This window comes from Egretta garzetta, unplaced genomic scaffold (assembly GCF_000687185.1).
Source record: "Egretta garzetta isolate BGI_Z169 unplaced genomic scaffold, ASM68718v1 scaffold156, whole genome shotgun sequence".
Classification (NCBI taxonomy): Eukaryota; Metazoa; Chordata; class Aves; order Pelecaniformes; family Ardeidae; genus Egretta; species Egretta garzetta.
Window position 1 is genome coordinate 2,495,543 of NW_009260125.1, and position 25,098 is coordinate 2,520,640.

Consider the following 25,098-nt stretch of genomic DNA (forward strand, 5'->3'; position numbering starts at 1 on the left):
AGAAAAAGGAGAGAAAAATAGATTATTATGGAATTTTAAAAAGAGTAGTGATAATTTTTGCCTGATAGCACTTAATTCAAACAGGCTCATCCTGAACCACTGTTCCCAATCCCAGCACCCCACAGTAGCGAGATGTGCATCACTCACAGTTGTGCATTTTTTTGTCCTTACATATTTCAAACTATTTAGAGTGGGATTTCAATCACAGACTGCATACGAGTAAGTCTGCTTACATTGCTGTGCTCAGCAAAATGGTCCAAACACAGGACCAAGCCAAATACCTGTGAGTTCAATTCCCTCTCTAACTCTGGCTGTCTCTGAGGCCATGAAACACAGCGTTTGCAAATCTAGCTTCTGAGCTTGGCTAGGACAAATACAGACTAAATATCACAAATGCTTTGAACAACATTTCTTTGACATACTCAGAAGCTCTGAAAAACAGCCCACGGTGTCTCAAAAGATAATGCAAGATTACTAGTGGCATTTTATAAGCAAAATTTATCTAAATCTGTCCTGGAAATCTGTGTAAAATAACATGTATGTTAGTTCTTATTTCCCTAAGTGAAGGGAGGTGTGGAGTTTAAAATTTGCAGAGATTATGAAAAAAAGGCATTTACATGAGTTCTACTCAGGATTAACATTAAAAGTGCATTAATAGTTAATATGCAGTATTTGCATATTTCATTTTCATTAATATTTTAGTATTTATATACCACAGATAGCATCACCTCCTCTAGGTTATGTTAATTTTAGGGTTTGCACTACAGAGCTGCAACAAAACTGTGGGCATACACTTAGTTTATGCCACAAAAGAAATCTACCATTATCTTTATGCACCTTGACATTGTATGTTTTAATTGGCAGACTGGTTTGCCTTTGTTTAGTAGTGGAATATAAACTATTTACCAAAGCCAATTTTAACTATACAGTTGTCTTACATTCGGATATAATAAACATCCTGTTCTCAAGTACAACATCTACTCTGAGGAACTAAAAATTCTTTATAAACAAACAAATCAGAGCTAGGATGAAGACAGCAATTCACAGCTATGTTACAATGTTATGACAGCATCACAGCAAGTAGAACAGCTGGAAGAAGAAACGTGAGGCCAAGTAGCCTACGTTGGACAACAGTTGTTGTCTAGATACCACAGTTACTGTTTTATGTATTCTGCTATATGGGCTTAAAAACGATAAAGCAAACGTTAAATGATTATGTTATCAACCTATTAGCAGAGACATCTCAAAAAGCAAGCTTGGAAAAAACAGTTGGCACTGTTTTCTTTAGTGACATCTAGAAAGGGACTGAAATCTGTCACAAGTAGTTGTAGTTTCTGCGGCCTTTGCAGCACAACAGAAACAGAAATGTAGCTGTGTATGACTAAATATAATAAACATTTTTTTTCTAATTGATGAAAATGCATGTTCATGAACTAAAGGAGTTAACTACTCCTGTTTTTTCAGTGTATGATATTCCTATCACAGTTTCCTGAATCACCCACCCAAAAATCTTCAATGCAATTAAAAAATAAACTAAGTAGACTACATGGACTTATTTATAAGCCTTCAAATGAAAAATCCTGAGGCTAACCATAAAGCTGTGGAATGCATTCTGAAAGTCACCAGGTGAGGACTGGTTTGGACCAACAGGGAAACATATTTTGAAAATCAAAAGTGCTCCTCTGGGGAGCTACTTGTCAATCAGAGTGTCAATAAAAACTTGCAGGACTGATTATAGCAAAGCCAGGTTTTAGGAAACCGTATAGAGGTAAAATCAACAGAATGAATTATAGTCAGAGAAAGTGGAAGCCTCCGCCATCTACTGAACAACAAAATAACATGTTTTCCCTGAGAAACAGAAACTACTAAACAAACAGGAAACCACTTCTCCTGGCTGAAGCCTGCATGGCTGTTCCAGAGAAACCATGAACATCTAACTGCCAGCTACAGACGTGCCTGGTTTGGGCAACACATTAAATGAAGATTATCATCTTCTCATCAATAACAAAATGCAGCTTCTGACTACCTCTGTATTGGGAAATGTGCAGCATGAGAACCCCTAGACTCCTGTGCACAGGCACAGCTTGAGAAAGCCGTTTCTCCAGAATGGATTTCACTTCTTCACATTCAGAGAGTAAAGAGCATTCGGTACAACCTCACTGAAAGAAGACGAAGGGTCAAAACTGAATTGTCTCAAACTCCTGTTTGCAACACAACAAATATTCTTGGTGTAAACTGGCCATCTGCATTCTTTAAGCACCCCCCAAAGAGAAAAAGAACTAAGGAAGTCTTAGGAAAAAAAAATTTTGTTTACAGTTTGCTACTAGGGAACACTGATCCACTTATGGTGGGCAGCTACAGACTGTCTTTTGTGGTTCCACGAGCTGTTTCCTCTCTCTCACCAACAACAGTGCTCCCGAAAAGAGGGCAGGTTCATTCATCACCCAAACAACCACCAGCTCTCAGCAAAGAAAAAACCCAAACTTCAGCCACACTCAGGGAAATGGCATGAGTGAAGGTTGCTAAAAAGGAAAGAAAACAGATGTAAACCAGCCAGACCTATTAAGGAGCTTCAAAAATTAACAGCTGCACAGTTCCACAGGAGCAGACTGAGGGAAACCTAAATCCTCTAGCCACTGTCTCATTCTTTTAATGTGAAACGAATGAAATTTATGGGATATCTAAAATAATCATCTCATTGACCTTCCAAGATCTTTTTCTCAGCCTTTGCAGAGTTCTGTATAATAATGGAGAGGAATCCATCATACTGACATGCAATCTACAGGCAATTCATCTACAGTGCTCTCAGGACTTTTCCTATTTGCATCATTGTTAAATTACTGTGTTGCTGCATCAATACGTGAGGCATCAGAAGCAAGTCTGAATGGATTCCACATCTGATAATGCCAAAAGAACTTTAAAAAAAATATCAATTCTGTGTATTTGCTAACCATTAAAAGTAATGCCTTCTGGAGTGCTTAAACAGTCCTGTGCAGAGTTCCAGCCTGTTTGGAAATTTCCACCAGCGAAACATTCCCTAACCTAGAAGACACTGCGAGTGACAGCTTGGAGACAGAGTAACGATGGAGTCACCTCTACAGAAAAAGCAAGCAAGTTGAAGGAAGGCTCTACAGAAATTATTCTCCTTTATGAACATATTTCAGCAAAGCACTCATACAAAAAAGGTCTGAGTATCACCTACAGCCCTGCGGGGGTACAGGGTGACATGAGGAAAACAAGTACCTCAAAAAGTATCGGTTTCAATTGCCCAAGTAGGCATTCAGAACTGATAAGCTAAATTAAGCATCTAAACCATTAAAGGAAATAAAAGGTTAAAAGAAACCAGTATCTTAAATTAACTGCAAAATATAGAGAGTTTTTATTAGAAAAACAAATTGGATCTTAGCAAGTCATATGTAAGGTTGAAAAGCCTAATCAGCTACTTTCTCTTAGTCTTTTTTCATTTTGTGGAATGCTATCATGAACAACGGTTCTGTTTTCTTATATGCCACCTTTAACTAGTTAAGAAAGCAATCAGTGTACTGAATCCTTTAAGGCAATGGCGTTGTTCCATACCACACACAGCCCTAGCAAATACCTCGTACTGGTCTGGAATCAAGCCAAGGTAGCAGTACCATAGGCTAACTGCCAAATTTGAGAAAATGAAAAAAATAAACCTGATATTCAGTCAAACAATCGGGCACACTCACTAACTGGAAATGAAAGCATTTATCTTGTACACTTATACTTGGTTCATAACTAGTGCACATTTAGAAATCATGTGAACTAACTTTCTGCCAAACTGACGATCTAATGCGGATCATGCTGCCATTAGCAAAATTAGCCTTTCAGTACACACAAGAAGTTCCTGCCCAAATCACAAAGGACTGCTAGCTGATGAATAGACCCTGCACAGCTTCTGAAGCCCTAAACTAGAGTCAGTTACTTTTGTTAAAAAAAATAAAATTAAAAAAAAAATCCCTCAAAACACTTTGCTTCCTTTCATTCTGTACAAAAATATGTTTTCAAGCTTTAAGGGGCAAATTCTCTACTTGTTGCCCAACAGCTGGCATGGGTCACCTCTGGGGAGCTCCACAGAAAATAATTCTTCCTCCCAATGGATGTCAACCTTTTTACCGGAGCCTCTGCCCTCTCACGATGGAGTGGTGTGTGCTTTCGTGGCCGATTTGTATGAGGACCTACCATCCTCAATACTGCCCTGCCTAAGGCCATCCAGGGCATTTCCACATTTAATGTTGCTCCCTCAACCCCACCGTCCTGTCTTCCTGAGAAAGACTGAGATGCCCATGCTACAAACGTCTTCACGCATGTGTGAATCACAGAGGGAGAGGGGTGGAGGGGACTTTTAAGACTTCCCCAGCATTTCCCATATCTTCTTAGAATTTTCCAGTATTTAAAACCAAGAAAGAACATTCTTTGAAAAATCATGACTTGGCGGATAGCCCAATGTCTTGAACCTCAACTGTTCAACTTGATCAGGACTATACAAGTCACCCAACCAAGGGACGTTTTCTTTTGTTGTAAACAGACCCAAATTACATAATGGCTTGAGGAAGCCTTTTGCCTTTCTGTTTTAATGAATTCACTTCCTTAAAAAATTATATTTAGCCTGTTGTCCCGTTGAGAAACACATTAAATAGTCTAATTTTGAGCTAAACAGAATGTGTACTTTGAAAATATTTTTACACATGCTAAGAGTGTGAAAGCTTTCTTTTTCATATATGCAAACTGGCATCTTACAGTAAAAAAAAAAAAATCAAACCAAAACCAGGCTACTGCATTTTATTCATATGTTATTTCTGAGCTATAGAAATATTAATGAAGATGGACTACCTCAAAAGAAGGACTACAACATCACTTACCTGAAAGTCTTTTGTAAGGCTTGTTACTGCTCTTAGTGCCATTTTGATGTTTCTTGTCTATTGATGGAGCTATAATTCCTTTGCCGTTCAGAATCTTTTCTGGTGACGGTGGCACTGACTTGGATGTCAAACCAGATTTAACCAAAGTTGGAGCAGGTATAGTGGATGAAGAGGCTGAGGACGAGGTGATGGTGGTAGTGGTTGCAGAATTCATTTTAACATTGGCACCATCTGCCTTCACTAGGTTAGGAATTTTCTCTAGACTGACTACTGGAACAGGAACGCTGCAAAACCAAATAAAAATCTTCAACTTGTACTTTCTGTACCAAAGACTTACAGTTACTTAATCCCCTTCCACAGATATAAAAATTTCAATGCAAGTGACACGGTATCTTCAGACCAGACTAAAATGAAATACTTAGTACCATTATTGACTATTTTTGTTCCATCAAATGTTTACAAAACCAAGCATTTGTAAAGGTCTAGAGAGAATTATGAAAATGAACTTTTGTATTTTTTTTAGATCCAATCCCCAACTACTCATAAACAAAAAAAGTCTCTGGTACTAAGCAAAACATTCCCCCTTACATATATGGCCTCATGCCTTTAACACAAGCACATATCAGATATGTGTATGCTGTACTAAACTCACCATGATAACGAAGTAGTTTGCTAACAATATTAATATTTTTAAACAAACACAAAAATAATTCATTTGCTCAGATGTGTCTGAATGACATACAAGTTCTAGAAACAAGGAGAAAAGAGATTTTAAGCATAGAAATCTTAACAGTGGTCCCTTTAAAAGTATTAAAATCCTTGATGAATTGAGCATTACTAAAATTTATTCTTAATAAAATCTTATCAACTTAAAATTAAAAATTCCCAATATAATTATTAGCTTAGTTGGCCCTTTTCAGAATAAAGTTTGCAATAACTAACTTCTCCTAACTTAACTACCACCGCAGCATATTTGCAACGCTAACAAATGTTACCTTCTCAAGTTGGCAGCAAAAAAGATTGAGACAAGTGATTTTCCATTCCAACATTATTTTAACATTTCCAGCTCCTATCTGCATGAGGAAATATCCAACAATAAGGATATGTGTGTCTTTTACACACTCAGCAATTCCAAAATGGGCTGTCTTGTGACTACCATTTAATATATAACATATAAATTATATACCCCTCCTTACTGAAACAAACCCAGAGAAAAAATATTAATTTAACAACCTAAATTCTCAGAGCTTTAAGCCCAGGTTTCACTGGAGGCCGCAAAACATCTCACTTATTCAGTTCTTCCCATACACTGCCTGAGAGTTGCTTTTGCCAAATTGTTGACTATCTGCCTCGTAAGCAAATTCACACACAGATCATGCAAAACCAACAATTTTCAGACTATCATTCCACACTGAGCAAACAAAAGAAACATAAGATTTCTTAAATACAAATACAAATTCCTCATCTAGAAGCATACAGTCTCCTTAACAGTATTCCTATCTTTTCCTTTCTGAATTGCACAGAACTAAGGTAACTTCTGTAATTTTAATCCCCAGCATAAAGGTGACAGTTGAGGAGGCTGTCCAACACAGAAAAAAATTCTTCAAGCTTGGGGATTCTTTCTCTGAAAGTCGGAGGTTCAAAGACAATCAGATACCATCATAGTTCTGACCATATAACGTCATGCTTGGGGACAGTTAGCCGGGGGAAGAGTGATTGCTGCTCGGGACTGGCTGGGCATCAGTCAGCAGGAGGTGAGCAATTGCATTGTGCATCACTTGTTTTGAATATTCTGTATAGTCTATTATTATTATTATTATTATTATTGTTATTGTTATTATTTTCCCCTCTGCTGTTTTATTAAACTGTCTTTATCTCAACCTACAGATTTCACCTTTTTTTCTGATTCTCTCCCCCATCCCACTGAGGGAGAGGGGGGAGTGAGCAAGTGGCTGGGTGGTGTTCAGCTGTCTGGTTAAACCGCAACAAATCTATTATTATCTTAAAGGTTTAACTTGATGTACACACTTAAAGGTAACATTAAACATATTTATAAAGAGTGCGAAATTACTCCTTAGCAAACTGTACTCAAGGAACAATCTGCTTCTTGCACATCACTGCAGTAATTTTGCACGGCAGTGCAGAGCTTCTACAAGTGCGTTACTCATGTGATGTTGTCAAATACACAACCGTTGTTAAAGTGGTATATATTCTGAAGTACACTGGCATGTTGCAGTTCAGGTAAGCAGAGTTTCTTGCCAGAGGCCACACTGTTGTCAGCATCCCAGAGCAGGCAACATTTGCCTGTCTGCACATCACTGCACAGTTTGGGGCTTCCTCCCATTCACAAGTCTCACATAATTTCAATCTTTTGGTTCTGGAAAATGGCACCTTCACTGAATTCTTCCTACTGAAGGAATGGTTAGTGGGCGTGGAGTTTCTACAATCAGAAAAAGGTGACCTTGAGATGCATTCACCATGGGACACCCTTTAGAAACACTGGAAGCAGGGTCCAAAATAACTCAAGTCTTGACCTTCCTGGGCTACTACAAACCCTCTCTTTCTCCATAGCTGATAAGCAGAAAGTGCAGCGTGTGTGGCTGGAGCGGGCTGCCATATTGGGAAGTTGTTAGCCTTTGTGCTAAGGGTATTTTTATATAGAAAATAGTACAAACCTCAATATAAACAAAACTAAAAAGAAGATTTAGACACCAAGACATACTCCGAGCTGGAGTTAAATTCTATGAAACCACCATATCCCATATCCTGTGGTACCATAAATACAGCAGTCAGCCAGTCAGAATACAGATCCAACTGCAGTAAAATGTAAAGAGCTGGACAGTAAGCAAAGAAATTTAACTTACTCACAAAACCAGAATTGCAACGAGTATTTCAATGACAATGCAAACACGGAGCTATGAAAGAAAGGATTTGATCCTCTACTTTTTTAAACTGCCCTGCATTTATTAAGTTAAATGACAGACACACATTGTAACATCTCAGGGTAGGAATTCTTTTTTTTTAAACAGATGACAATTACATTTTCTGAAAACAGGAGAATTTTTTTACTCTAGATCAAGTAGTTTTGCTATATAAAAACTATGTAAAAACATATGAACAAATCTTCATGCCCAGTTTCTATGATCTATCTTAATTCAAAGTACTGATAATGCACTCAACCCCCGTCACTGTGTATCTGATCTAGTAGTAAAATACGGTCATACATGGATGGACCATTGTGATAACAAACAAAGCCCAGGGGATGGAACATTTTTGGTTAGTTTTGTTACAGATCAAGAAGTCAACCTCCATTATGCATTTCATTGCAACATAGAAAAAAAAAGAAAAATACTTCAGCATTTGACAACACACATTCTATAGGAGTCCTGGCAGTCTACAGTAAATTATTTGAGATTTTAGGAGCTACAGATGATAATTTCTCTCTATTTTTTTTTTTTAATAGAAGTGGGTACTGCATTCAACATTAAGGAACTCTAGTTTCATCTTAGCATAACACACAAAGATGAATCAATAACCAAACTGCAAATTGGAAGCAGCACAGGACGAGTGACCATGATCAACTAATAAGGACTAAAAAGGTAAATAAATCACAAATGCCTATATTTATATTTGATGGGCAAAGAGAATTCTTTTCCCAAACTGAGTTTTTTGAGCGAAAATTGAGGATATCTTTAAAAAGTTTTTTAGAAAAATAAAAAATAAGGTGCTTAATCTTATTTACTGTATTTTAAAAAGAATTTTTGAATGAACAGCCTGTTTAGACTTATTAAAGAGAACTGCTGAAAGGGACAATTAGAAAAACAACAAATATAAAAACTGTGGAAGGGCACACAACAATCAGTAAAAATGAGAAAAATGGGAGTACAGATGAATGCCAAAGATAGGTGAGAAAAATCTGTATTCAGTAAAAACAAGTTTATTATTTTTTTTACAAAAGAACTGTCATTAGCAATGTAAAAATGACAGAAATGTTCAGTATTTCTTCTATACTAAGAAGGAAGCATGATAACGCTCTCTGATCAGATTAAAAATGGTTTTTGATTCCTCAGTAAGTATAAAGTGCCTGCTGAAAAATAATGGTGGGTTTTTTTTGTTTGTTTGTTTTTTTTTTTTTTTTACACAAGCAAATCTGGAAAATGTGGCCATGAGTTCCAAAAGAGTTGGAGAGATACTGGGTCTCAGCATATTAATTTCTAACTGAATCTTGAAATATTTGAAAACTTAGAGAAGCTAGCTGAGTGCTGCTGTTGCATCCACACTGAAAACCCAAACCAGAGTGTCTTGAAGAAATAATGAAAAAGCTAATAAAAATAAACTGAAAAACAATTAGTTCAGATGATTTTGCTGAAAATCAGATCTTGGCAAAGAAATCTCGTTTCACTTTTTGATGAGGTTACCAGTTAAGCAGACAAAGATAACTGTGAAAATGTTCTGACTTTTGAAAGGCATTATAAAACATAAATAAGAATAGTTTAAAAGCAAATGTTAAACAACATAAAATTAAAAACTAGCTTTTCAGAGATTTATCATTCAATAAGGCTGCTTGCTAGGGGGACTTTTTAGCCATCATAACCAAGTCTGACATGACTGAAAACTTCACTGGTCTTTAGAAATAAATATAAGATTACTGGGTATAACATTTGCCGATGGAATCAGGATCGAGGGAAGCTAAATAATGAAGAGACAAAGGCAGTAATAAAAAGCAGCATGGAGTGTTTGGTGAAGTTCATTAATTCAAAAAGGTATTTTAATAGAAATATGGGGAAACAACACACTGGAAAATAGTAACAAAAATATTTAGTGGTCACAGCGGATAAGCACTATGAGCTTTTATTGTATTGTTGTGCTTATATCAAAAAGGGATATGGAAAATAAGATTAAGGAGCAAATTTAGTTTTCACACGTCACTGGTTATACTGATACTGGAATAGGGCTTCCAGTGTTGCTGACCAGTTGTTCAACACCAATGTTGATGACTTAGAAGGGAACCAGAAAAAGGCTACAAAAATATCTGAGGGCTACACAAAGTGCTTGATCATGACAGGCTTCAGAAGCTCATTCTTTTTCTCAGACAAGATAACTGATTTCCTTCTGTTTTCTCATGTTCTTGGTCAGGCAGTTGGACTAGATGATCATTGTAGGTCCCTTCCAACTGAAATATTCTATTCTAACTACTCCTTCAGCAGAACCTGCGACAAACTCCCAAAACAGGAGTGAATTTCCCTCCTAATTATCTTGTGGCAATTTTTTTTGGTTCCAAGCCATAGCTTGTCACTGTCATTCCCAAGCAAGAAAAATAACTGTAGTATGTCACAACTCGTACCTGGAGCTCCTTATTACCTCTGCTTTCCTTTCTTCAGGCTTTGAAAAATTATCTCTCCTTACTCTTATGTAATTTTGCTAGGGGTTTTTTCGGTCGCTTAAAACTATATTAATTCTAAAATCTCAGCCACTCATTTAACTCTTTTCAAATTTGTGAGAAAAGAAATTCACAAACATTTAAAAACATAAAGCATTGTTCTATTCTACATTGCTGGGATCACCTCTACAATGTACCAAAGTATTTGTGATTTAGTGGTTAGAATATGAGGTCCAAGTTAACTCTGCTGAATTTTGTTTCCAATTCCATGCTGCATTAGGAATATCCTTAAATCTTGACTGGCTTCACTTTCTCGACCTCAGTATGAATAATTTCCTAACACAAAGAAATAAAGACTAAGAGATGATTTAAAAAATCCTTTGAAAAGTGACATTATAAATTTTAAATGATTACCCATAGGTATACTTTGTGATCCTATTTCTTTTTACAGAAAGACTGTCAGTTTTCTACATGTTGAGGAAAACCACATAATTTCCATCTCATTTTCTTCATTTTCAAAACTTCTGGCAGGCAATGGCTAATCCTTGTGGAGGGAGGTCAAGGAGACTTGCTTCAGCTGGTATCTCAGGGCTAGCTTTCTTTAATGCTTTACCCCAGTTTTACACTGCCTCAGGATCACGGATGGGTGGAAATGAACATCACAGCACCAAAATCCTCCAGGGCAGCACTCAGAAGCTGTGCTGGGGCACAACAAGCGAAGCAGCATCCTTTGCACACGTCAGCAGTGTGGGAGAGAGTTCCTGGCCCCACGAATACCTTTTATAAAGGGTCAGTATCTGGGGTATTCTTATTAATTATAATTGCTTGTTCATTATTATTGTTACTACCAATCATCTTACCCTTTGCCTTTTTCTCTCTAATTTCTACCTTTTTGCTATACCTCTTACCACCTTGACTGCAAGCTTCAGAAAACGATGGTTTACATTTGTCTTGGGCACAGCGCAGCGGTGCTCCAGCACTGCTCCAGTCTCTGAGCACTGCTATATTAATAGCAACGATGTTAGAGAGATACCAGGGGGAAAAAATCAGAGCTGACAGATATTTCTGGATGATGTATTCACAATAATCCTTCATATTCCAACTACAAGAAGGAAAGTATCAAAACAGTGGCTACAAAAATGAAATAATTCCAGATCTCTTTCATCTGATCGTGCTTTTTACAGCATTAGCTGAGGAGCAGCCTGAACCTCTGCAGCGCATCTTAGAACAACACAGGATGTGAAGAAGAGAAAGCTACTGAGTCAACGTTTAAGATGATGAGACAACCAAAACTTACAATAAGTTAAACAACGGAAGAGTTGCATCTACACGCAGGCAGGCATGACAACAGACAGATCTACTGGGCCATGCTGTTGCGGAGGCCATTGCTGAGATACTACTACTAATTGTTACAGCTAAAATTTAAAAGAGATGCTGTATGAAAGAATCAGGGAAGGACAACAAAGGTTATTCCAGGTCTGGAAAGCAATCATTACAAGTGATACAACTCCCAAATTAAGCTCATTTGGGAACTGTCTGGAAGAACCTATGTCAAGTAAGTATTTGTGCTACAAGACTACAACATAACAGACAAAAGCACTGAATAACTGGAAGCTTCTGAAGATGATAAACCACACCACACTTGGATACGTGATGAATCCTATTTGCATTTTTGAGACAAATGTATCTATGTCAATTGAGTATTTCTTTCTAAAAGATAAGTGGATGAAATTCTATGGCTTGTACAGACAGCTGAATGGAAGATGTAATCTTATCTTAAAAAAGAATAAATTCCATGAACAATTTCTCCTTTAAGAAAATCAGATCTGATGAATATTTTTTAGAATTCTAAATAAAAATTGTAATCCACTAATGGAATAGGAACAAACGCTATCAGCTCTCTATAACCTGTGATGATTATCAGATTGATTTTATTCTTTAACAGGCCACGTAATCTAAGGCACTTAACACTAAATTTTGAAAGACAATTTCATTGATCTCCACTTCAGACTGTTTGTGGTTTGTTACGTAATGATTATGATATCTTTAACTACTACACGCCTCATTTTTCCCCACTGCTAAACAAAACTACAGTATTATCTCCCAGCAAAGATGCAAGAATTAGGTAATTCACAGGTACAACTACTGACATATTCATTGCCAAAGTATTAAGAGAGCAGTACAACAGTTTTAAACAGCTAAATCTACCTCGTTAATCATCAGTAAGTGTTTGGGATGTTCCCAATAAAGGGAAAAGGGATTGGTAGAAATGCTCAGTTATTTTGTTCCCTTCCAGCTTTTACTGACTGACAGAACGCCATCTGTTGCCAGAATGGAAGATATTGTTTATAGATTCAGTTAGTATGCTGAAATGTGGATAGGTAAGTTGCTGTCTGTATCACTGGGATAAGAAACAGGTTTATAGTCAATAGTGTTAATATTCTAAAGTCCTTTCCGATCTTCTTTTAATTAGACTTAAAAAAAATTCCTCTCATATAAAATTCCTCTCCAACATTTAGAAGAAAAGGTCACTATTCAGTCAAGAATATTGTTTTTAAATAGTAAATGAGGCATTTACACCTTAACTAGAATAGCCTCTATCTCATCTCCATGTATGTGTGTGTGTAATCTAAACATCCAGATTTTCTATTTTCCAAATTATATAGCATAATGGACCAGAATGCTCATCATGCTTACGGAGATGGTGAGTCCAGATTTATAGGAAGGTTAGATTTTGGTCAAGTTTGTTCCACTGCAAAGTAAATTCTACAGCTAGGCAGAAGCTGCTCTCCTTGACATCATACCAACTAGTCCACGTTTCAGGAAGAAAACATGAGCTATTACTTTAACGTAGTTTGAGTTTATGTTTTGAGTGAATGGTTTGCATTGAATTATTTACTGCTTTAAGGCAATTGTGTCCAGAAACCCTACCTAAAATCATGACCTTCTTATGCTAGATATTACATATAAAAGGGAAGGATCTTTACGCAGTAAGTAGATAAAACTTAAGAACAAGGAAGTCCTACTATCTCAAGTTTACAGACACAGATCGGAGGCTGAGTTGTAACAGTAGCCTGTGCAGAACCAGGAACTGAGCCCAAATCTCTTGAGTCACCAACCTAGTGACCTAATCACGAAGCATCTTTTCTGTAGATAACTGAAGACAAAACAGTTTCTTATGGGATAAAATAGTGACCCAGTTCTCTTCTCATTTACATTTTTGCAACTTGGCTGCTATCATCACAGTCACGGGAGGATGGGACCAGCAGTCTCAAAGCTTATATGTGTATATATATCACAGTACATGATGTAAGACTCCCCCAAAATAGTGATTTTTGCAGCCAGAATTTTCTTCTGTCTTCTTATAAGGCATCAAACATTATCAAAATACAGAATGAGCTCCAACCGCAGCTGCTGTTGAAGATAAATGACTGTAACCAGCAAGTTTTCATGAATATCAGTTAAGGCAGTATTAAGAACTCTGCAAGAATTATCCTACTGTTTAAAAGCATCAGTTTTACGGGCTGATACTGTAATGGAAGATGGACCTTAAAGACAGAAAACTGGGTCAATATCTCACTTGCTATATGCATCTTAGAAAAGCAGACTTCTGATGGAACATCAGAAAAATAACCCAGTCCTTTTTCCTCTTCCTATAATATACGTATATTTAAAAAAAAAAAATCTAAAAACATCCCAGGTTCTTCCCTTTAGAAATGTAGAGTCTTAAACTGTAAACTTAGATGAGAATATGGATTTTTTTTATGATTGTGAAATACAGAATCATAAAATCATTTAGGTTGGAAAAGACCTTTAAGATCAAGTCCAAGCATTAATCTAACACTGCCAAGTCCACCACTAAAGCACAGCCCTAAGCACCGCGTCTACCCGTCTTTTAAATACCTCCAGGGATGGGGACTCAACCACGGGGCAGCCCGATCCAATGCTTGACAACCCCTTCAGTGAAGAGGTTTTCCTAATGTTCAATCTAAACCTCCCCTGGTGCAACTTGAGGCCATTTCCTCTTGTCTTATTGCTTGTTACTGACACCCACCTGGCTACACCCTCCTGTCAAGCAGCTGTAGAGAGCGATAAGGTCTCTCCTCAGCCTCCTCTTCTCCAAGCCAAACAGCCCCAGTTCCCTCAGCCACTCCTCATAAGACTTGTGCTCCAGACCCCTCACCAGCTTCATTGCCCTTCTCTGGACACGCTCCAGCACCTCAGTGTCTTTCTTGCAGTGAGTGGCCCAAAACTGAACACAGCATTCAAGATGCAGCCTCACCAGTGACGAGTACAGGAGGATGACCACTTCCCTGGTCCTGCTGGCCACACTATTTCTGATACAAGCCAGGATGCTACTGGCCCTCTTGGCTACCTGGGCACACTGCTGGCTCATATTCAGCCAGGCTGTTGACCAACACTCCCAGGTCCTTTTCTGCCAGGCAGCTTTCCAGCCACTCTTCTCCAAGCCTGTAGCGCTGCATGGGGTTGTTGTGACCCAAGTGCAGGACCCAGCACTTGGCATTGTTGAACCTCATACAGTTGGCCTCAGCCCATCAATCCAGCCTGTCCAGGTCCCTCTGTAGAGCCTTCCTACCCTCAAGCAGATCAACACTCCCACCCAACGTGATGTCATCTGCAAACTTACTGAGGGCGCACTTGATCCCCTTGTCCAGATCATTGATAAAGATAGTAAACAGAACTGGGAGATACTAGAACATAGAGATACTTAGTATTTTTTTACCACCACCATCTTTGGTAACTGTCATTTTGGTACTTACCATGGTTTATCCCGTGATACCTTTGAAGGAAAGACTGTGTGCTGTTTGCTACTGGAGGTAAGTAGATTGTCTTTGGGCGTTTTGAATGGCTTTGAGTTGCTGCTGACAGGGTTATGGCCGCTGATACAGGATTTCGGTTTCATCTGTACTAGGGATGTCCTGGAATTGCAGGCTGGAGAAGCTGGAGAAGGGGAAGGTTTACACATTGAACCGTGTCTTCGTTCTGTAATGGAAAAATAATAAGCTTTACAGTATTTCATAGGCTAACAGAAAAAAAAAGAAGTCAGAGAAGAGGAAATTGCACCTCTCTATGCTAGTTACAATGATTTCATCACTCTGAAGAACACCAGTTCATTACTGTTGTGAATGTAATCAAGTCAAATGATAATTAAACAAAATCAATTCTGTGAGGTGCTCTGAAAAAATTAAAAAATAGTAAAATAAATGTGAATAATCTTCCAGAAAATTTCACCCAAGAAATCTCAAACCATTTTTTAAGCAATAAGCAACCACCAGCATCTGTGTGAGGTACCCTAGGTGTCCCAGTACTTTCACGTAAAGAAGAAAGAGGAGAGTATGTTAAGAACAGCTCAGACGACTCAGTGATACACTCTGTGACAGACATCACTTCTATAACAGCTTATGAAGAATTCCTGTGACATGGTTATTGAGCAGTTTACTTCATGACTACTTTATTTCAAGTTTAATGGGAAGCTATAAGGAAAACAACTGGAAGACCAAGAAGTAGTGTAAGGTCTACTGCTCCCAGCCCTTCCAGAGAAGCAGGCTCTGCCTTGTTTGTAGCTTGGAGGTTATATCCAAGCACCAATCAAGGTAAAAGCTTATTTTTTTCCACACAGAGCAAATGGCAAGTGCAAAAAAGCAGGAAGTTTATATATAAGTTACAAATATTGCATCTAGAGGTCAGGCCCTTGTCTAAGCACTGTTCACGATCACACGAAAGGCCTCTTAAGTACTGCCAAAAGCAAGGCCTTGCTGACTCCACAACAGGAGAATAGGCTTCAGCACTGACAGACTTCAGCAAAATTGTTTGGGTTTCATTATTAGTAGTATTTTTTAAAATCTACATTTCCTATCCCTGGTATTGTTAAATTAAAAGACTGGTTTTGGAAGGTATTTGTCCATTCTTTACAAATTATGTACTTCTCCAGGGGAGAAGTGCTAGTGCTTGGCCAGCCAGCTGATCACAGTGTGCTGCAAACAACAGTCTTGGTGCTGTGAACTTAAGCACAACTATGAAATATTACAAGAAATGGGAGTTGTTTTTTGCTGAGAGGTGCTATAAATGCTTAACAGTCCTGTCCCCCATTCGTGGGAACACCCTTTCCCCAACCCCTTCGCCTCGCAGCGAGCCAGACCTGGGGCTCCCCAGCCAGAGGCGGCGGGCGGCAGGGACTGGTTGGGGGAAGAGGAATTTTCCAGTCAGCAGGGCTGTGCTCAGCAGCAGCTGACTCCGGCTTGCCAGCACCCCGGCACCGAGAGCCTCAACGGCAGGGATCTGCAAGGGTACCCCTGCTACTGACACAGTAATCAAACGCAGCAAGCATCACGTAATTATAGACCAAGAACTTTGGACAAGCTGGAGTTTCTCCTTCAACACGCAGCAATTTTTCCTTGTGCCTTCAGCACTTAACTCGAAGAATCCAAATGGGTACTACTCTTTGAGCTTGCACAGCATAGCCCCATCAGCCAAGAGCGGGTTAAGGAAGCAAAAGCGACCTGCTGCTGCTGCGAGGGAAGGTTTTGTATTTACATCATCAACCCTGCGCTCTCTAGTTTGATATTTCAAGGATAACTAAGAAAAATTTTCCCACAGAGAATCAAAACATGACAATTTGTCTGGCATCCTCACAAGTAAAAACTTGCCAGTAGCAGAAGGATTCATCCATGATTAATTTGCAATAGGCGAATAGCTCAAGAACAAAGATAAATGCTTTAAAAAAGTTAAAGAATATTCCAAACTCTTTCTATTATATCTCCAATGACTAAAAAAAGGCATTTTTAACTAAAGATCAAGCACTTCCATATCTTCATATTCACAGCTTTAATTACAAATGCTGAAATTCCCTCCAGATTCTCCTGCAATGGAAGAACAAAACAGTCTTTGGTTTTTTTACATACAAAAAGTAGCTCCCCTCACACCCCAAATGCCAACTGTCATTTGCCGGTTTTCACCCCACCACACCCCTTGGTGTGCAGCCTCTGCCTTTAAAAGTCCTTTGCAGGATGCAGTTGATTTACATTAATTTCACCTCACGTTTGGGGCAACAGCCGTTTAAGCTACGCATCTGCCTCTGAAATGCAGAGTTCCATTCACGGAGTATTTATTTCATTAAATAATAGTTACTGTTTCAAGATTCACCAACCTTCTCAGCAACTACTTAATCAATTTAAATTAGCTTAATAAAAATTTGCAACTTTCCCATTAATTACTTGAGGACTGATGAAAAGGAACTGCTATGTAACCAACAAAAACCAAGCCGTATATAAAGAGAAACTTGGGAAAAAACATGATTTCCGTACACAAATTATACAAATTCAGGATTAATTACTCCAATCTTCACCACAGCTACTGGTTTTCTCAAGACTGACTGCCTTCTAGTAAACCGTGTCTTTGATATCATCCCTGCGGATATATTTGGAAATGAAACACACTACTCTGTTATTAAAATTAATCTTCCGGAAAGACAGACATTCAAGATACTGACCATCTAAAATTATATTTTAAAGTCATCTAAGTATCACATGCCATAGCGAGTTATTTTTTAACAGTGTCTTTACACTGGATTTTTAGTCAAGCTAAACGTTTGGTGCTTTTCCCTAGACAACTTTCTTATTTTATTAATTCCCAAGCGCAAACCAATACACGTAACTTCGGATTTTTTAGTATAACATAGAAAATGGTGGAAGAGGCACTGTTGTGATATGACAATAAAACAAAATGCATCCCACTATTTTAAGTAAATGTTTACTTAAAAGATAGAAAAGGAAAAGATTACAAGATTACTTATTTTATCTGAGTGTGTCAGATTGGTGGTCATTCTTGTGATCAAAACCAACTGCTGTATTTGGTGTTTCCTTTTACCTCCTCGAACTCCTCTCTTCCCCCAAAACATCACTACAGAAAGTCTTCAGTGTTTTAGGGAGACAGATTCTGATACATATTTGAGAATTATCAGCATTACCCAGCTTCTCTGGAAATTTGCTAGAAGCAAAATGGAAATTATGACCACTGGAGAGTCATACAGGAGGAAGAACATAAATAGCCAGTGCCACACAACCATTGGTGTTCTCAGACACTGCTCGGACAGGTAAAATCTGCACGTTTACTCATGTAAGTGAACATCACTTTAGTGTCAGCAGGAGAAGATGGCAGCAACACCTTGAAGGTAGGGCCACAGCGGAGAGCTGGAAGAGTAACTCCCTCCAAGGGGGCAGAAAACCACTGTTTGAGCTGGGCAAGCATGGACGCAGGAGGCTGGACTTGCAGGGTGGACTTGCCAAAGGCGTGAAACCTCACAGACCAATCTCAATGGTGGGGGTATAAATCATAATTAAATATTGATACATTCCTTCTCAGGAACTATTAGGTTGCCTCTTGCTTCCTCCTTCCTTACTACTTATGTGGTAGTGAATCAGCCTTAGACATTGGCAATAAGTTTCAAAGAGAAATAATGTGAATATATGACAAAGCAAAAAGGCTGCCAGCTTAATCAACTGCTTAAACCAGGGTTGCGCTGCTCCTCTATCAAACTGAGTTTCCTGGTCACATCTGTTTTTTAAAAATTTCTACTGATTTGTCTATTCATATTTTACATATATACAAGGAATTATACACAATATAGCAATCTGCTACTACACAGCCTATGTGACAAATTAATATGTAAATAAAAGACATTTGCACATCAAATAGTAGTTATAAAATTCAATATTCACATACTAACACATTCAGGAGTCAACCAGCCATCCATGTAAAAATTTCTATGCTCATTTGCAGTTCATGTGTAGACAAATTAGATCTAGCAGGGCGGGTGAACCTGTACACACACACAGCTGTGGACATGGCTGTCCCTGTTTACAGACAGAAGTGGCATAGTCACTGGACATAACTGAACCTAAAGTAGAATGAAAATTTTTGCCCCTAAAAAATGAAAAAATTCCTGCAAGGCAACTAGAAAACCAGTTATCACTCATGGGATATTAACCTAAATCCTACATGCATTTCAGTTTCTGTAGAAGCCTGCAATGCTATGAATGTGTGCTCAAGTTTAAAATACGAAAGAGAACTTTTCCAATGCATTTAAATACTTCCAAATGAATGTTTACATGCCACATTAATAACACCACATATTCTGTTTTGTTTCTAAATACCAGTTGCTGTCAAATCCAAAAGCAGAGAGAACACAATCAAAGTTACAATCCTCTTTACTGCATTAATCCTTCTGCAACCCCTCAGCTGTCTCAGCGCAGCCACTGCAGCAAGTGACGAGCAACATGTGACTTCTGCTGTCAAACAGTTTATGTATTAATGACATTAATCTCGGAGGAAAGTTTAACGCTCTCTCACTGAATTAACTGCGCTTTCTAAAGAATCAATTTCAGATCAATATCTGTTATTTTTTCTAGTTAGTGGCAAGAGTCTAAAAGCCCAGCGCTACATATTGTCCTAACGCGCACTGCAAACTCTGCATCAGTAGCATTACGAACGATCTTAAACTATTCCAGGAGATTCTCCACGTCCTATGGAAACATGGATACAGTCCAACTTTCTCAGCCAAATCTGAATTGTTTGTAGATGTGAAGTCCTTATGTTGTTGGAGACTTAACAGTTCCTGAATCTCCAGAGCTTCTCTCCCATGCCCTTGTACTCCATTTCTAATCCTCCTTCCTGCATCCTACACAATGCAACCCCCTACCTTTCCCCAAAACCTCTGTTGCAGCTGCCAAAGTCCTCTAGGTCTGCCTTTGAATCTGTAATTCCACTGGATCCTCTCTGACGGGTCACTAGGGAATACAAGCAGCTGTTTTGCAGGAAACGCCACATCTCCTTCTAATCACAAGCAAAAAAGCAAAGCAATAGAAAGGCAACATGAGCTCCAGAGCCACAAGCACAGCATGTGGGAAATAAGAGGCAAAACCACATTCTGAGTAGAAAGTCTCTTCTCAAATTTTTGCCTCAACTCTCTCACAGGAGATCAAGCACTCACTTAGCTCACAGTAAACCTTACAGACAATGACACACCAGTAAATATGTTGCCAGTAAAACATGCCAACCATATGTTTCCAGGTGGACTGCAATCGTTTTGTACCCAAAAAGATCTTTATGTGATCCTGAAACTGCAGATGTCTCTCATTTGGACTACAAACAAAGAACATTTCTTAGTACATCCCACCTACATCCATTCTTACCCAACATGCGCTACTCAAAATTGATCAAATCAAGTGAACAGCTTTTGCTCACAGTTAGTGTCTTCTCCGTCGGTGAGACACGGAAGATCGCAAAGGAAAAAAGTCATGATACAGCTTGGGCGTAGAGAAAGATATGCCTTTGGTCTTGCAGTATTTTTCTGTAGGTAGTTGAAACAAAACCAAAAATCCCTCTAATGCTGTCAGAAGAAAGATACTAGAACTTTGTCAGCACCAGTCATTTTGAAACATTACTCTCGTTTAGCACGATCTGACTTCCTGCGTACAAGAGGCCTAAAGCAAAAATCAATTTTAGGTTGACCCATGAATAACTTAAGAGACCCAGTGTTATGGATTGTAGTTTGGTATTACACTTGGTAAAAACAAACAAAATATAATTGCTAAACCCCAGAAAGGTACGAAAGTTATTTGCTGTTAGTAAACATTACAGAATAATAAAACTCCTTTTAAGCTTGCATTCATCACAACCCTTGAGTTCATAGCCCTTTTGCTTAAAATAGCATAAGCTAATTTATCTGACTGCCCCTAACACAGTATGAACACTGTTTGTTATTCCCTATTTATAATATTTAAGCAGATGGTAATGAAATTTAGTATCTTATCCACAACGTGATTCTGTTCCAGTAACATATCACAGTCTTGTTGATGAAGATGTTACTTATGGTAACTCCATACACCACATATGCGTAAGTTACAGTTTTTCTATTTACAGTATATCCTGAGGTGTTTTGTTGCACAGCCCTTCCCTGTGCAAAGTTGAGCAATGTATACTTACAATTTCAGTAAATAGTAAGTGAAACCTGCCACCTTGTACTGATCCCAGTTCAAAGTTTGCAAATGTACTTGGCATTAATTCTAATAAAACTAAAACAGAAAAAAACCACACATGCCCGAAAAGCAACAGCCAGCAACCAGAAAACTGAACAACTAGACTGCTTGCAGAAATGTGTCATCCTGCAGTAACTGGCAGCTGGTTCATAACAAGAGTTCATAAACACCTTGTAAGCACTTTCATTTTGCAGCCACAGTCTGAAAAAACCTAACAAAACCCAGTACATGAGGTTAAGCAAAAATAAACTTGGATTTGATGCTAGCAAACTACAGCATTAACATTGCAATACCAAAAGATAACTTTACCAGCTTTTTGGACAAAACACTATTCCAAGTCCAGCTGAAAAAGTTTGGAAATAATACCCGCAAACCGTTCCACCCTTCTTGCGCTGCGCACTGGAAAGGAAACAGCACAGTCGGTTTCATTTTGATACTTCTTGTAAACTGACAAAGGAAATAAACTGCCAGCTCAAACCCCCAGACCGATCCGCTGCATAAAACACAGCTCGACAATCGCAAGCTTCGTTCCTGGTCAAATGACATAACTGGGAAATTATCAAGTGCTAAAATAACCACCGTTCTCCTGGTGTTTATTTACAATAAACACAAGCTTCGCTTTCTGACATAAACCCACTAAAACGATTCTCCATTTCACAAAGTCTACAAGTGAGTAGGATCAGCAAAATTATGCAAAACATCCTGCTAGAAGAAGAAACGTAAACTGAGCCACTTACAGAGAGGAGCAGGCTGCCAACTTAATCTGATTCTACGACGACTGTAAACATGTACTTTTGGAACGCGAAACGATTCACATTGCCACAGATGCCGTCAGAGAAACAGAGCAACGTGATTAGGTATTCTGCACACGGTAAAAAAATCAGGCAGATGACCTGCCGCAGCAAATACCAGATCAGCACTTGCACACACCAACTGTTTTGACTACAGGCACTTGTTAAGCACCAAGTTTCAGGTCCTACCAGTTGGACACCAGAACTGATCCTGTGCCAAGAACAACAAGCACTGAAAACGGCTGCGGGGTTTTTTTTTTTCCTTTGGTTTTTTTTTTTTTTTTTTTTTTTACAATTGTTGATACAACTCAAGTAACTGCAGAAATGAACCAAAGTGCAAAATTAAAAGCAGCAAAACACACAAGTGTATATTTAGAGGAAGACACTGCATTTTTTCTTTCTTGATTCAGGAAAGAAGGAGGGTGTTTGTGTTTAATACAGTAGGACAAACCCGCTGTTTTCCTGAAAAATCTTCTATTTATGGGATAACTTGGCATTTGCTAGGGTAATTATAAGAGACAGGAGAAATAACCGCTAGACTATCACTAAACTACCCTTAAGTGGCCAAATCTCTTAAAAATGGTCGAATTCCATAAAAAGCCCCACACTCAGCATTTCCCAGAACACTTCCATTCCTCTTTGGTAGAAAGCATAAAAAAAAAAAAAAAAAATTAAAGAAAAGAAGGGTCAAAAGGAACTCCAGCATGGCAAAAAAATGCTTCAAATAGTGTAATTAATTACACTAAATGTAAAAGGAAGCTGCTGGGTATTTGTCTGCTTTTACAAGGATTTTGAGACCTAAAGATGAGGCTCCAAGGTATCACTGATGCATCAGAGAGACCGGAAAAACGACGGAAGAGTTAATACCTTGTCCTGGTGACAATGTCAGTCTTCACATCACTGAGCTGGAAGACCTAGCTCTAACTCTGGTGTCAAGGCCTGTTTCTTCAGCTATTAAAGGGGATATTAATGATTTAGGGTATTATCTTGATTAAAAAAAGAGCTGGAGATTTAAGTAGGAATTCATCACTTCTTGTAATGACACAATTCCACACGTGTAATCAGTATTTGCCACCTGACACACTGCTACTGCAGAAAAAAATGGCAATTTTCTACTCTAAGTCATACACGTTTCTCAGCTCAGCAGGGCCAAAAATCCCGGTGCAAAAAAGAAATGACAGAGCAAGTGAATTGCAGGTACACATTTTGAACGACACTCTACCAAAGAAAAGCAAGGAGAGCTTACGTGCAGAAATCTGCCATTCTGCTGGAGGAGATGCTCCAGTAGTTCAATGTGAAACTTGTGAGACAGGCTGATGTGTCGGGCGTGTTTGAGGTAGATACTGTCTCACACCTCATGTCCATTGCTTATACCACAAGGACAGCCCTCACCATCCTTTTGCACTGGTTCCTCTGCACTGGTATCTTACTCCCCGCTGACCAGTGCTAATGACATTTCCACCATTTTTGTTCTCAGAGCAAGGAAATGTATTATCAGCCCTAAACTTTGGGTAGGTACGTCAGGTGAAATGCTAATGTACTTTTAGCAATCAAGCAACAGTACTTTCCTTCAAGCAAAGGTAAGCATGGCCAACAAATCAGAATTTTGTGGGTGGTTTTAAACGCAAAGAGAAATCTTTTATTTGGCTATTTGTTGGATGTAAGAGAGACGTATCTTTACATTTAACACTGAAATATAACAAGAGGAACCAAACTCTAGTTTACTAAATATACAAATTTAAAAGCAATTTACCCATTCATTCCTCCTAACATCTGACTTAAATAATTTTACTCCAGACACACTGTTGCAAATAGAGGAAAATTTAGTATTGCCATCCTCTCATGCTTCGTATTGTGTAACAGACCCGTTTCCTCAGGCCTCAGGCAGATCTTTCACATTCAAGGTCATCTGACGATACATATTTTTATTTATTTACTTATACTTGCCTGGTAAAATATTTCACTGTGTCTCTACCTCCATCTTTAATGATATTTACAAAACATTAAAAAAAAACAGTAAGTAATTTACGCACATTATTGTTTTAGGAACTCTTTGGATGTTTCCCCTCATCTATCATAAAACTATTACAGTAAACCGATACTTCTTTCATGCTTTACTTAATCCAGACATAATGGCATTTGTTTTTACAGATAAGAAAAGATAAGCTGTAGAAGAATGAGACGGGACTACTGAGGTGGTCTGGCAAAAAACAATGCTGTACTATGACTCTGAGAAAAAAAGCTATTGTTTTTAGGAAACTTATGTTCTCTATCTATTTTTGTGCATAATATCATGTCAGATTTTATTTGTTATCAAGATAGCACATCACCAGCTCATTTTATCATTCCTTTTGAAGAAACTTGTACAAAACTGGTAACTTTAAGGAAATTAACCCAGAATAATAGCTTTGCGGGACTTGTGTATAATCTATTGTTTAAACCTTCTGGCTTTTTCAGTTCTAACTGTTATTTCAGATCCAAAACCAGCATCTGGTGAAACAATATATTTCTTAACAAGCTGTTTTATAAGCAGAGAAATAATGAAAAACATTTTTCTAAAAATCTGTTGGTTTGATCCCTAAATTTGATCCATCTCTGTTACCCTGACCTTCTCCACCCCCCCACCCAGCACCCTCGCCATTTCATCCTGATTCCACAGTCCTTTGCTTTCCCCTCCCGTCAGAGAGACAGGATAAACTCTGCCTGGTCTGTAGGTACACGTGTGACAACTGTCAGTACAAGCGTGCTACTGCCACATGAAATACTGTTCTCTGGGGGCACACTAATTAAAGGCGTCTCTTCACAGTTGCTGATTTTCACAAGGTTGCTGAAACTTCAAATTTTTCAAGCCAAATTGGCAAAGAGTTAAAAATTCTTAGACAAAATTGGTATGACGACATAAGCCTTATTGCTATTATTATTACTATTACTACTAGTACCATTATTATAATAATTATCGTATTTTAGGAAACTCAAGTGAAAATTTA

The 25,098-nt window shown here is 38.3% G+C and overlaps 1 protein-coding gene across 11 annotated transcripts in view; it reads right to left on the bottom strand.

Annotated features, from left to right (window-relative positions):
• The window catches only part of ATXN7L1 (ataxin 7 like 1), a 124,086-nt gene that overhangs the window by 23,651 nt on the left and 75,337 nt on the right, over positions 1–25,098 (bottom strand). For 8 of the 11 annotated variants that reach the window (XR_004842349.1, XR_004842348.1, XM_035896841.1 and 5 more), the window contains 2 exons: positions 15,045–15,267; positions 4,884–5,167 (listed from right to left, as the gene is read on the bottom strand). Coding sequence is in view for 9 of the 11 variants with exons in the window: in XM_035896841.1 (XP_035752734.1) it covers positions 4,884–5,167; positions 15,045–15,267 (507 nt within the window). In the remaining 2 variants the exon portion in view is untranslated. Of the gene's footprint in view, positions 1–4,883; positions 5,168–15,044; positions 15,268–21,629; positions 21,720–22,057; positions 22,301–22,643; positions 22,646–23,552; positions 23,558–25,098 lie in introns of those variants that run through there. The other 3 variants (XM_035896844.1, XM_035896843.1, XM_035896842.1) reach the window with 3 other exon arrangements.